The following is a 14,819-nucleotide window of genomic DNA, read 5'->3' as shown; positions in this document are numbered from 1 at the left end:
ACGAAAAAAATATTTAAGAATCAAGATGTTAAAATTGTACACAAGATAATTAGTACAGTGTGAACTTCATTCAGGAATTGAGCTTGTTATTTTAATGTGAATTTTATGACTAATTATTTTTGCGGTGAAACAAAGAGTGCCAACAAATTAGCATTTATCTCCATGTACTCGTAATAAGCTCTACAATTCTCTTCTTTGTATACAGAGCTAATGAAGACTCATTGGGTTTGTTAATGTTTCAACTCTGCGTATTAGGGAGTTTTACCTGTCATCCGAGTTGGCACACGTCCTACGTGTTTCTGGAAATACCCGTTTATCCCACAGGTCTTTTTCCGATGAATAGTGATTCAGGGCTGTCACGACTTGGGAGATAATATTTTGTTACTTCCATTGAGTTATTATTACTATAGAGAAGCCATACCAAACAATGAAATTTCATTCGCAAGCGCAGTGAAATCATGGCGCTTACGCGTTTAGGTCGCGAGATTTACGCTCCGCTTCCATAGTTTGTTGTCGGCCGTCAACAACTCAATTTGTGTAATAAGGTCCTATTTTTATTTATTTTTACAACTGATGGATAGTTTTTCCCGCCTGTCTCATCATTTAATTTGGAGACAGCCACTGTAGAAGCACGAGTAATTCTTTCCAATTCACCACAAACTAAGACAAGTCTGACACCACTAGTTTGCGTTGACCCGTGCTTATAGCACAGAATAAGTAATAGTCTTATAGTCTGAAGTTCTTGAACAGAACGCCACGCACGCACGTTACAACAACACTTGACTGGGGCCCGTTTATCAAAAGCTTGTAGCTTTTAATACAAGTGGAAGTCCCTATTTGACAGCTTTTGTTAGAAAGGGACTTCCACTTGTATTACAAGCTACAAGCTTTTGATAAACGTGCCCCTGATCATTGGTCGACCATATTTCGTTGCAAATTGCATAAGATTTAGGACACACGTCTTATTTTGTTCGTGTTACTGTAATTCTTTTTATTGTTCATCCAAATCATTAGTAATCCTAACCAATAATATTCTTCCCCAGCTCGGCATCATCTATCGCGACATCAAACTGGAGAACATCCTTCTGGACGCCGAAGGTCACATAGTGTTGACTGACTTCGGCCTCTCCAAGGAGTTCTGCGGCGGCGAGAGCAGAGCCTACAGCTTCTGTGGAACCATAGAGTATATGGCGCCTGAGGTGGTCAGGAGCGGCAGTCAGGGGCATGATATCGTGAGTAACTTTATATATTAACTTAAGGCAGGTTATGACCGGTAAACTGGAGAATATTTTCCTGGACGAAGGCCATATAGTGTTGACTGACTTCGGCGTGTCCAAAGAATTCTGCGGCGGAGAGAGTAGAGCCTAGAGCTTCTGTGGAACCATAGAGTATATGGTGCCTGAGGTGGTCAGGAGCGGCAGTCAGGGGCATGATATCGTGAGTACCTTTATATATTAACTTAAGGGAGGTTATGACCGGTAAACTAAGGAAAATTCTCCTGGACGAAGCGAATCTTACCAACAATATAAAACCTAAATTTGAAAATTAAAAAGAATCATTACTTTACTATTTCAAACTAATTATTTTTTAAATGTTCCCTACTTTGATCGAATTGTCCTTTTCATACGTCCCTTATATTGTAAATTTCATCGAAATCGCTAGAGCCGTTTTTGAGAAAAAACTAAAAAAAAATTCAAATGTATCTGAAAAAATATTATAGATTATTTTCCGCTACTGTATAATGAACGATCGAATAAATATGCTACTTATATCAGCAAATTATCTTAGTTACGCAACTTGTATTACTTAAGAAAAGCTGAAACAGCGTATAATTAACACTAAATCCATTTACTTGTTTCGACTCTCAAACAGCGAGTTAAACGTGGAAGTAAAAATAATAGGAACATTGCGTAACCATTTAGTTACGGTAGTACAGTGTTCCGGTGGAACTGATTTACGGATACGGACTGTTTTCTGCGCAGAAATATCTATACTACTCAGGCATTCCATAATATCTTGACATAGACATACAGTCAAATAATTTAATTTCAGTACCATTTCGTACCTTGTTACAGTGACAATCAATATGAAAGTCGTTAGGGACCTCATCATCATCATCATCATCATGTCAGCCGATAGACGTCCACTGCTGGACATAGGCCTCCCCCAAGGCTCGCCACTCCGACCGATCCTGTGCCGCTCGCAACCACCGAATTCCCGCGACCTCATACTCATACAATATAGTCACTTTGTTGCGCCTGAGAACAGGTTCCAGCAGGCGTTCTTCATGACGTTATAGCTCTCCAAGGGGCCTCTACGTGTTGGATCTATATCCCCACGCTATAGGCCCGTGAAATCCAAGGAAATAACTTGAATAAAGAAATCTAGGTAGACTCAAGAAATCAAGATACAAATATGCCATATTATGTTGTTTTTAACATTCTTTAAAATGAATACTACGGTGTGATATTTTCGTCTTTGTAACGGTATCCGGAATGAATTGTGTGTTTTATTTTGACCTACTTTTGTTTTAGAATCTTGACGTGTTCAAATGTTATGTTATGTTTATATTTATATATCATGTCTGGTAAATAGAAATGTTTATAAAGTTTATGACAGAATTCGGTGTTTATACAAGTTACAGTTTTTTTTGTGCTAATAAATATTTCTTATTCTTATTCTTATTCTTACACATTTTTCAAAGTTACGTTTTACATAAAACGCGATTTTCTGACCTAAATCTCAATTAAGAATTGTTCAACTATTTCACACTACCGTTGTTGTTTACCAGGTTTGTTATTAAATATTTACTTAAAAATGAAGATTTAAACAGTTTTTAAGCAAAAAACTATTTATTGTTATAAATATTCAAAAAGAAATCAACAACCCACCTTAACCTTTGCCTGATAAATTTACAAATAAGTACATTTCTTCTAAATAACAGCAAGAATACGATTAATTTTTTTTACGATCACAAAAGTAAACAAGATTATAAACTTAAAGATTCACAAGATTCTAGAACACTCTTTATAGCTCGTAAATCAGTTAGGAACCATATTTCCCCTTTTAAATAACTTAACAATTTCGGCAGTTGAAAAGTAGGCAACTACGAAAATACAGATACAGTAGTTAAAGCCATTAGGGTCAGGTCGTGTTCAAATGCCTTTCGCCGGTGCTTTCATTTTTCTTACCGTGCTTGCCTCATAATACTCTCAGTTACTCAGTTCATATTCACTTATTATGCGTATTTTTAAATATATTTTAGCTATGTAGGTATGTGGGAAAGGAGACTGTAGCAGCAAAATTATTTAGTGTGGCAATATAATTTCCCATGTGCTTTAACTTTTCTTAAGGCTTTTCTTGTTCTTGGTCAGTGTTATACTCGTAATACGGTTGTTGAGTCGTGCTTTAGGTCTCATCATCATCATCATCATGTCAGCCGATAGACGTCCACTGCTGGACATAGGCCTCCCCCAAGGCTTTAGGTCTGGAGTATTTTAATTTAAAAATTCATATATATGTTGTATTGTCTTCGCACCATTGACCAATCATCAGTGCACAATTACAAATTTAATCGCGCCCATTTCCCTGCTGTTGATTTCCACTTGCTACGATTCTGACACACTTTTTCGCTTCATTCACTTTCATAGCATTCTTTATACACGCTCATCGGTTTAGTGTCTTGACTTGATAATTATGTATACTTACAGTTCTAATATCACTGTAATATGATCTATTATTGTTTGATACACATTTCTGTGCAATGTTCTTGCACCGATAATACAGCATGCTCGGTTCTTGTAACCATACCATCTAGTCTGCCCCTGTTTACAATGATTCGATTTTAGAACCCTGAACCAGCTAATGAGCACCTTTACCGACAGCAGCTATATGACTGATGGTAGACCTTAAAGTCTTGGCAATAGAGTCCATGAATGATCAATAAATGGTGTTGACTGTCACCTCTCACTCAATAACTCTGAAAGTATACTTCTGTTTAAAATTTTGCTTGAAGAATAGCTCGGATTTGACGATATTATACTAAAATTATACTGTTGTCGCATGCAGGGTACTATATACAATTGAAATTAAATTAGAAGTAGACATGTTTTCATGGTATTTTTTTTGTTGAGCCAATTTTAACCTAGTTTGGTTTTACTTGGAGTATGCCCTTAGTTCCGGTGTTATTTTTTTCATTGCATTTTCCTTTGTAAAAACGTGTAACAATGCAATATATACTACAATTTGGCGTTTAACTGTGTTGAAAACGGTTCTTGTATGCAAGAGTGTTGTATTAGCTTGCTGGGCTGTTGGAACGTCATCCCAGCTGTGCGGTGTGAATGAAACCAATCTTTTAATAGAAAGTTAACGTATGCAACAATACACTCTATTTTACACTTTGTGCAATTTGTTTTAAAACTGATTTCACCTTGTCTTATGTATACTACAGACAACGGCCAGGCCATATAAGACTTTACCACGATGTAATAAGGATGGTCTTAGTTTGTATTAATGGATCACTCAAGGTAGTAATTAGATCTAATCCCAAGAGATAGTGGAATCTTTTAGAATCTCAACGCTTTTAATTGTTAGTTTTGCTTTAAAGAATTCAATAATATTAAAGTCTAAGTGATGGTAACATAAATATTATATTCTGGTGGGCATAACCAATTACACACACTGGAAATTCATAAACTTTATTGCAATTATATAAGAGCCACCGATGATTTAGTGTTGCTTTTAGTACAGTCGCCATCAAATATATCGGAGCGGCCGAGGTGCTTGGCCGCTCCGATATATCTGATGGCGACTTTACTAACAGGATTTCAGCACAGCCACACTTTTCTTTACCCGTCACATCCCACTAGATATGGAGTCGGCAAAGAGAATCAAAATACAGTTGTGTTTTTGGTTGTAAAATTTGGGCCCCTGGGAGCTGAGGGGTTAACTGACCTTGTCTTTTAAATAAAGTTTACGAAACCATTGACATTATATTTGTAACATTATTAATTTGTATCGATATGCTCTTCTTCAACACTACTTCAAAATAGCTAAACAAACGAAATCTACACAAGCCGACAAATACGAAATGCTGTAGCTGACAGGGCGAAGTTTCACAAATATCAAGCCGATTTCTCCATGAGCTCGACACCTTGGATACAAGCCAGAAACTGACTCGAAATTTACAAAAATCCAAGACTAAATTGCCTATAAGCATAAAAATCTGCGCTCGCGTTCGCAGCTCATCACTACAACCACAGCACAGCAACCAGTACAAACTGATACACGATTAGGCAAAGTTGTTCGACTTTTTAGGTCAAGATATATCGGATAACTCGATACAGTGTTTGAGTTGAATGTGGTAACTGCATTGTGCATCCCTTTCATGCTTTTTAATATCGCATCTTGCGTCGCTTGCGATCGGACCGTGACCTACATACATGTCTCCGCGGTCGTTCGGCGCTAATTCTGTGCTATCTCCGAAATCCGAAAGTACTTAAAAATGTTTGCTTGTGGTATGCAGACTGAGATAAGTATCTGAGCGAACAAGGTGCTTAGAAATATCTGCATATTTCTCTAGTTGGTAACCTCTGCCCCTGACAACCGGAATTAACAACATTAAATCGGAATATACCACAGTATAATAATTTTAAAATGTACATTTATTTTCGAATTTTGGAGCAAAGTAGGCATTTAGGTACACATTCTACGGCATTGTTATTTGTTATTTAGTTTTCGAGTTGCAAGATCGGCGGACACAAAACATTTATCAGTTTTAGAGCCAAATGTCCGGCAATGCGGCAAAATAGTTCCCAGTCTAATTATACGCGAGTCGGGTAGTGACGGACAAGGCCTTCTAAATAAAATAAGCGGTATTTGTATACTGTGCACACGATTATTATTACACATTTTTATTTAGCTTCACCACAGAATAAATAATACTAGGTGCAGAAGGTTCAATCTCTAACAAAACGCGTCTATGACGACAGATATGACCTCTATGTGGCGCAAGCGCGAACAGGCGTCCGTTCTGTAGCGGTGCGCGGCAACCGCTATGGTTAGACACCACAATTGGTGTGGGCCGCGTGGGGCCGCATGTATTTGTAGCGACGCGACGAAATCACGGAGTGAGCCACGCCTGGCTTCACTGCGTATATTTCTTTGAATCTATACAGGAAGTTTTTTTAATAACCTGCAATATTTTATGATGTGAATATTATAGGTCATACGGAGCAACTTTTACTATGAGACCAGCCCCAAAATCGCGAATAAATTTGCTAAAAATCATTAGCAAATACCAGAGAACATCTCTAAAATTTAAAATGGACGAACAGGAAAAATTTGGACGTGCAAACTCAAGGTCGTTTCAAGCGGCCGATTGTGGTTGTGGCACTAAAACACGCTCATGTAAATATCTAGGTCGACCACTAAACAATACACGGAGATCAAGGCAGGCTACTGACCTATACTAATATTCTAATTTACACAGAATACGTTAGTATTGTCACAGTCACAATCAGCATCGAAAGCAGCGAATCAGACTACGTGTCAAAAGCATCTACCATTCTGTAACAGCTTAACAAAAAGAGATGTCTCGTTTTCAACAAAAAGGTACAGTCAAAGGCATAAATATATCGACGGTGGAAATTTTAAATGTCGTAAGGGACATACGGCCATATGTTCCTTACGAGTCTTACGACATTTGAAATTTCCACCGTCGATATATATAGGTACAGTCAAGGGCATAAATATATATACATTCCCAAAGTTTCAAAAATATGTGTACGCTCTTACACCTTAGACAATAAAGTCGTGTTCACATATTTTTGCCTTCGACTGTTACATTCTCAAAGTTTAAAAAATATGTGTACGCTCGTACACCTTAGAGTCTAAGGTGAAATCAACCTTATCGACAACCCACAATGTGGTGCAGTCGAAGGCAAAAAAATATCGATCCAGACAAATGGCTCAAAAATATGTAAACACGACTTTATTGTCTAAGGCTTAGACAATTTCAAATTTAGATTTCAAATCGAAGCTATATGGAAATAGCGCCTTATTGATAACCGACAATAAGTACCCTTTTGGTTGAGAATGGCACATATACTAGTACTTAAAAAAAATGTTTTCGTGTAACAATCTGTTAATTAAGGAAGAGTGGTGTTGCCCAACACAGGCAAATTTTGCTTACCGGGCAGCACTATCCCCTACTTATAGACACCTGTATATTTTACGAAAATAAATAATTTTAATATTTTACGAAAATAAATAATTTAATTTTTTTTTTTTTTTAATACAGTATAAAACCTCCCTGGCAACGGTAATGCACTTATTTTTTAGCCATCCTGTATATCGTCTATTCTGTGTCCAAAACGGCTTACAAGGTTAAGATCATCAATCGGCTTACTAATTAACTAGCATCACATTAGCACCGCCATTTAAAGACGGTTTTTTGCATACCAAGCCCATTCCGATGCCCAATATCATATAAACAATCTTACGTCCGCTGACCCTATGTGTCACAATCTCCCCTACCACTCGAAATACAACTTTCAATCAATATAATAAGGTACTATTTCTAATAACCTCAATGTTTATCGAACCGACTTTGTTGTAAACCCGAATTGTGATGATTATGTGATTTTAGACTTTATTCCGATAAAGCTAGATTGGATTTTGATTGATGTAATAATAAAATAGTTCTTTGTTGAGTAGTAGTGCATTGAACTATCATTGTTTACAAATGTCCATAGGTATTAAGGCAACCGGTGACAAGTTGACAACGTTTAAAGCTTCTCAGAATTAAAATCGATTGGCCTGGCTGTAGGTACTTCTAGAATATACTACACATATTATTTATTTATCGTATGGCATTACAGTTACTGGAATTAAATGAAATATTAATCTAGATTGAGGTTTCCACTCTTCAGATACTCACATACATACTATATGAGCTTTAAAACCAAAGCACGATCAACAAAACAGGCGTCAAATAAAAAAAAATAAGAATATGAGAAGAAGGAGATCGCACTTAAACTATCGTGAGACATATTTCAAAATACGAGCGACGAGGCGGGCGGCGCGGGCAGTGCACGACGAACAACCGCCGCGGACACTCGTGCCTGAGGATGGATTCCCAAAGAATCCGAAACATGTCGCCAAAAGCGACTAAAAATAATAGTGAGTAAAAACCGTACTGATAAATATTTTAAGAAGGAGATCAAACAAAAACTACACCTTTTTACATAAAAATAGTACAGTACATTAAAATTTTACGTAATTATACATGTTAACGTTGAAATTTATACATATATTTTTTTTTATAAAATCGTCCATTTTTGATTGACAAAGGCTGTAACGTTCGGATAACTGAGGGTTCAGATAATCGAGGTTCGGACGATTGAGGTTCTACTGTATATATATATTTTTTTTTATTTATATATTTTTTAAAGACAACAAACAAACAGTTAATCCTAGCCTACGTTAGTACTTAATAATAAACATTAGACTACCTATCAAGAAGGACCGGATTTCCGCCTAGGCCCTCAAGCCCCAAGCCCAGGCAACCCAGCAATGGTTTTGAGATGGAGAAGGGGGCTTCCCTAAGTACCATACTAAGTGCCTAGAGGCCCTAAGTCTCTAAATACGGGCCTGTAATCAAGGTCGTTAAACAGGCTATAATTATGTCTGCCTGCAACACTAGTTGTGAAACACGGATATTAAAAGATATTACCCACAATATATAAACCACAGCAGAAACCCCACTGACCCAGCGTAAATCAACCGAGTTTATCTCCGTGTCACCTTGCGCGTACGCATTAAAATAGAGCGGGACGCTAAATATAGCTCCACTCTCCGAGAGACAGGGATAGCACGTGCATATGCACGTTTGCGTAGGCCCGCCGGAAAATAGAAAGACTAATTCTAATTGTTTTAGCGTAAAAGAATGTGGACATTGTGGACTGTTACGTTCGGAGATGTCAGTTTTAGCTTGTTTCAATGAAAATTCAGGGGCTCGGTTCTACATGTCGTTCTACGTGTCGGATGAACTTTTTACCGAAGGCGATGTCACCAGTCACAAATTATTAGATAACAGTCGTGAACCGTCGCTACATCCGAATTCGGCGTTACACCCGAATATCCACATGTAGGGTTGCCATATGAAAGAATTAAATGTCCTGATAAAAATCCTGACATCACCCTAAAAATCCGGACATTTCTTGTAACAGAGATTTGGCGTAGCTTGAACGACGCCCCGGCGGCACGCTGCGCTCTGCGGTGTACTGTATCGTGAGGTCTTTCCTAAAAATCCGGACACTTGCCAAGTCCGGCCGCAATCCGGACAGAGGTTCAAAAATCCTGACATATCCGGAAAAATCCGGACGTATGGCAACCCTATCCACATGAATCTTGTAGTAAAGTATGCTTTAAATTCATAGGACTACATCTAAGGTCGTAATAAATGAAATCCACTGTATTTTTATGACCTAACCAACAAGCCTTGCTCTAAACTTACAAAATGTACAAATACACACAAAATTGTACACGTAGCAATACTCGCAATGCAAAGCGTGATTTCGGCTTAAAAATTAGTAGCCGCAGCCGAGTCGCCGTGACCCAGATGTCCGCCATGTTGGCGCGGGCGCACTCAAACGTTGCCGTTGTCAAAAACTTCACAAGCTTTTATCGCCGACTGTACTTTTCTTTCACTCAGCTTATCCACTATTATACCTCTCGCGTTCGATGATGGCCCCTATGACAGTTCCTTCAAGTCTCTTTTGGTTGGGCTTAATTTAAAAAAAAAATTGAAGGTATATGTTTTTAATTTAAACTCTGTACCTAAATCAACTGATGCAGAAAAAAATCCAATCAAAGAAAGTATAGTCAATTTGTGTAAAATATGTCCAATAATATTTCTTTATTTTATTTATTATTTATTTATAAACAACTTCGCATTGCACAATATTATTTAAACACACACTTACGAGTACCTACTCATACCAACAAGTCCAACAACATATAATAATAACGGAAAATATCCCGAAAACTCTCAGTTCTGATATGAGGAAGGTTATTGTTAAGGGGTCAAAAGGCAATTTGACAACAATGGCGTGGCGTGTAGGTATTTGTGTGATATTGTGATCATGATTCATTTGTTATTCTTTATTACCGAAGCACTGTTGTTTACAATAAGCATGCCGGGAAAGAACTCTCACTCTCTCGTCAGTCATTTGCATGCTATTAATATATTGTCATGATATGTCAGTTGCAGATGAAGCATATGTTATGATGCGTTTTTATTAGGCGCCCCAGCGACTCAGTTAAGATGCTACTAATAAAGCGCTTAGATGAGAGAGACTGTTCACAATTGGATCAGTAAAAGTAACAGTTTAAAACACATAAGTTGTGCGATATCTAAAACTCAATGTACGGAACCGGACGAATATAAATAAATAAGTGCTGTTTAAAAGAAGCACTTAACACACACTGACTCACACTTAGCTACACAGCTCTCATGATCCTGAAGTTATATTGAGTCAGTGTAGGAAGCCTGGATGCTACAGCGAACATCGAAATTCGAAAACTGCCTTTCTAAATCCCACGTTTTCGAATATTGCGAGAGCGGTAGGGATTCAGGGATGGTTCAAATATCTATTCAAAAAAACCGGCGTAGGCACCGGCGTTTGTGGTATATATGCAGTGGTAATATTCCGGATTAATTGCGGAAACCGAAGTTTATAATTAAACTATTATGCAATTTTTATTTTAAAGAATCACCGATTTATAAAGCAGTCCCCAAGTTCCTTAACAAATAAGATTAATAAACGGTTCGCATTGAAATCGCAGCGCAGAAAGCGAGGCTAACCGGGGTAAGCGTGTCCGTTTTGCGACATTACGACCGAACGGGTTGTCCCGTTACGCTGACGAAACGAGAGGTTAACTAACGTAACAGATAGCCCTGTTTCTTTGATTATCGCATTAGCATCCAGATCTATCACACAGTTAGAACATTAAAGCAAAAATAGATAAAATTACTGATTAACTTAGCTACACCTCATTGTCTTCCGCCGCTGTGCAGACCTTTAGGGCAATCTTAGAAATAATTAATGTTCAAAGAAAGAACTGCCTACTGTCATCAACATCGTCAAAAACCTAGAAATATTTGCAGAATATAATGTCGTTCTCATGCAATTATCAGTAATTTTTATTCTCTACAATGTCGAATAGAATTGTGACATATTTCATCAGCTCTTAAGGCAGAATTATGTAAATCAAATCAGCATTGATGGTTGTCAATCAGTCTTAGAAAACCTGCGATTTCCTATAGGGGCCGTGCGCGTTGGAGGATCTGCCATCTTGTGGCCTGAATCGGATACATAAACATGTATGTACATTCACGCCAAAGCAAGTGGGCTATATCGAAACGGAAGCATAAACTTCACAGCGCCTCGCGCCAAAAATCTGACGACTCCTGTGCTGCCCCCTTCAGTTCATGAACGCTCCCTATAGGTTTATATCGGAATGTTCGATGCTAAGGAGTACCTTTTCTCTATTTCCGAAGTGTGTAGCGGTCAAGTCAAGGTCAAGTTATTTTGGTGCATTAATGATTAAACGAATAATTAGTTCCATCGTGACATTAACTCCTCCTAGTGAAAGTCACCATTCACATTTATGCAAAACTGTATATTGCGGCGTATTGCGAAACTGCCGAATGTTTCAACGTTATCAAGAAGGTTCCCAGCAAGTGAAAGCGTACGCACTCAGTTCCGCAAGCCTTTCGCGCTGCTCAATGAATTTATATTGTTATATTGTTAGCTGTGCTCCAATTATTTATTTAAATTGTTGGTCTACTAGGACACTCCCTTACTTTACCCATACTACCAAGCTCTAGCACGTTTTGAAAAACAAAACGGAGTTCTCCACATCAGGTTACAAGACGTCAGGAATTTTATCCGTTTGTCAGGAATGCGACTGGAATACGAAAATGTCAGGTTTTTTTTATTATGTACCTAAAAAGGTACATTATTCAAATTTACTTACATTAATCCAAAACAAAATGGTTAAAATTGACCATTTATCAATAAGCATACTTACATAGATATCGCTAAAGGCTAGCCACCCCTCGTCGCCGATATATGAGCCTCAGGGAAAATATTCGCAAACTAAGCTTTTTTTTAGAAAATACTTTTCCAGTTTATAGGAAAGATTAAATAAATGTAGCTTCCTCTGTGGCACCTCAGATGGTGACTGGTGAACTAGAAAAAAATTCTGTTACAAACGCTGCAACAGCTTAATACATTTTCGGCTTGTTTGCCAATCCGCTTGGAGAGAAAAAAAAGTTAGTCTCCTTGGCTCTTAAATGTTAGTCCACCACGGACCCCACGGACCACGGTATAGCTCCCGAGAAAATTATTTCTGCAATATTGCAAAGTCTGCACAAGGTCTGATCGGACAGAAATAATATATTCAACGAATGTTTTTATCACCTTTTCTTAAAGCTTTTGATAAGGATAAACAAGATAAATAATTGTAATTAAAAGCGCGGCCAAAAACGGAAAATAGGACTTCCTCATGATTCATGATAATACGACTTGTCATGTAGCGATCATTATGCCAATATGGACATGCGATATGGCTTTAGAATGCAGTCTGTCTTAGACACATGCATATGGATTTAAACGCTCAATCAGCCGAGTTGTTACATGTTCAGTGCACTTGCTCTTAAACACAACAACATGTTATGTAAAACAATAACTGAAGCCTTTTGGTGTGAACGCCGGAGTTACGTCTGCAGTAGAACTACTTACTGAACAACTGACGTATTTAATAAGCATTCCAATGCAATTGTGACGTTTATCTTCTAAAGGCCTATGTGTAATATGCAAATCAACCTGTTATATCAAAACATCAGAGCTATAATACCTATCACATTCAACCGTATCGCTGTATGCGAACTAGTGTTACGGCGAGTCCCACAACCGTAACTACTGTGAATAATCACGATTCAACTCTGCTGGTTTGCATATGGCGATTCGGGAGAAACAAGCCAATGAATGCACTGCGCTAGATACTTGTTTATCTAACTTAATGACGCGTACAACACCTTATTCAATAACTAACCCACGTTTCTACGATTCGATATAGTTTCAAAATACATAGGACCATTATTGGACTTTGCAATCGCAGAACGCCATTCTAGATGTGAAAGCTGGCAAAATAATTGCGTTTATCAGAGCGGAACTACTGTTTGTCGAAAAATAAAATCGCCATTGATACATTCAAATACAGGAGGTTATTAATGAGAGGATAATCGTTACAGGCTAATTTTAATTATTTATTTTCGCACTACCCGTGCGGCGAAGACGCGCCCGGAATGGGGTCGACTTGTTCCAATTTTAAATTTCGATTGTCAGAGAGGTTTGATACCGTCACTTTCACTGTAAGCCACAGTTTTTTTTTTCGTCATTATCTAGAGGTCTTTTGTAGTCTGTTCCGCCTTTTAGATCCGGCTCGTCAACGATGCTTTATTGTGCATCTTCTTTTATGTAATTAACTGGACATTATTCTGCAGATATTGCCCTTCCTTATACCCATTTCATATTTTATTTAGTTTATTAACAATTTCAACACCGCTATATTTACTAGCTTTAGATTTAACATGGACAAACATTTTAACAAAAACTTATTTTTATTTTTCCATTTATGTATCCGCTATCCACGTTATCACTGTAAACAGTAACCCAGATGACACATCGCGGTCCTGTTATGAACCCAGTATCATCGGTCCAATTATAAATAGAGATAAGTTCCGCTACTCCATTTGACTCTGTCTCTCTTCCACCCGACCGTATCTGCACTTGAATGATAAAGATAAAGTTACTAGCTAACCTGTTTCTGTGCACTCGCGTGCCACGGCTCGGGTTTCCCCGTATAGCGCCTCCACTTTCCTCGACATGCGAATATTGGATGTTTCAAATAACCACTTTAACTTCTTCTAGTTAAAGTGTAATTTCCAATAATTTCTTGAAGGGTCTGTAATTATACTCTCAGAGGCCTGACATTGCAATTTTCTTTACCCTTTTCGAGAGGTCGATTAAATGCCCCGATTCGTCTTTAAACCATTTACTTTAACCGGATCACAACATCCTATACTTAAACGTGTGCAACTTCACACTACTCACTGTATTCCTTCTTGGGACCTAGTATAAGACCCTAAGGAATGCGGCCTCTTTAAGTTTGCTGGATTTTCTAACGTTGTTTACCTATTACCTCTCTCAGTAACTTAAACAACTTTACTAGTAGGGACTGACAGTTAACTGACTATTGCATTGCACTAAACGGTTTGATGACAATCAATTTGTGTGTCGTATAATATATTGTAATCGCATATGAATAAAAGGTTATTTTTTTGCAATCGTCCGCTTCGGCGACCTCAATTCTCTAAGTTTCTACACGGTCGCCTGTAATCGGTTTGTCGTTACTGTTATTAATGTTTACTTTAACAAATTCTCGGCACGGAATACCAGTAGTGAAATATTTTCGAAAGCGATTCGCTTGATTTATACTCTTTGTTCTTCACAGAACGTGGCATTATCTTAATTAATGTCCATTTCTCTAATTCGATGCCCGGAGGTTTATTATAGAGTTGAACTTACCCACGGTCTAATTTCCGACTTTTTAATTCCCCAGGCACACCTTCATTAACTTATCTTTATCAATGCTCTAGTTTCTGTATCGTAGGTGTGGTAACTTCCCAGTGGATCACTATCTACCTATAGTTCTATAGAGAAACATCTTCAGAGTTAAAAGCTATTTAT

At 37.8% G+C, this 14,819-nt stretch overlaps 1 protein-coding gene and 1 long non-coding RNA gene across 2 annotated transcripts in view; one reads left to right on the top strand and one right to left on the bottom strand.

Moving 5' to 3' along the window:
- The window catches only part of LOC134751804 (uncharacterized), a 123,738-nt gene that overhangs the window by 5,279 nt on the left and 103,640 nt on the right, over window positions 1–14,819 (bottom strand). The gene's annotated exons all lie outside the window — the stretch shown is intronic.
- LOC134751797 (ribosomal protein S6 kinase alpha-4-like) overlaps window positions 1–14,819 on the top strand; it is a 225,729-nt gene that overhangs the window by 130,355 nt on the left and 80,555 nt on the right. The window contains exon 6 of the mRNA XM_063687287.1: window positions 1,044–1,232. Within this exon, the coding sequence (XP_063543357.1) occupies window positions 1,044–1,232 (189 nt within the window). The remainder of the gene's footprint in view (window positions 1–1,043; window positions 1,233–14,819) is intronic.

This window comes from Cydia strobilella, chromosome 23 (assembly GCF_947568885.1).
Source record: "Cydia strobilella chromosome 23, ilCydStro3.1, whole genome shotgun sequence".
Lineage (NCBI taxonomy): Eukaryota > Metazoa > Arthropoda > Insecta > Lepidoptera > Tortricidae > Cydia > Cydia strobilella.
This window is presented reverse-complemented; position numbering and strand designations above follow the sequence as displayed.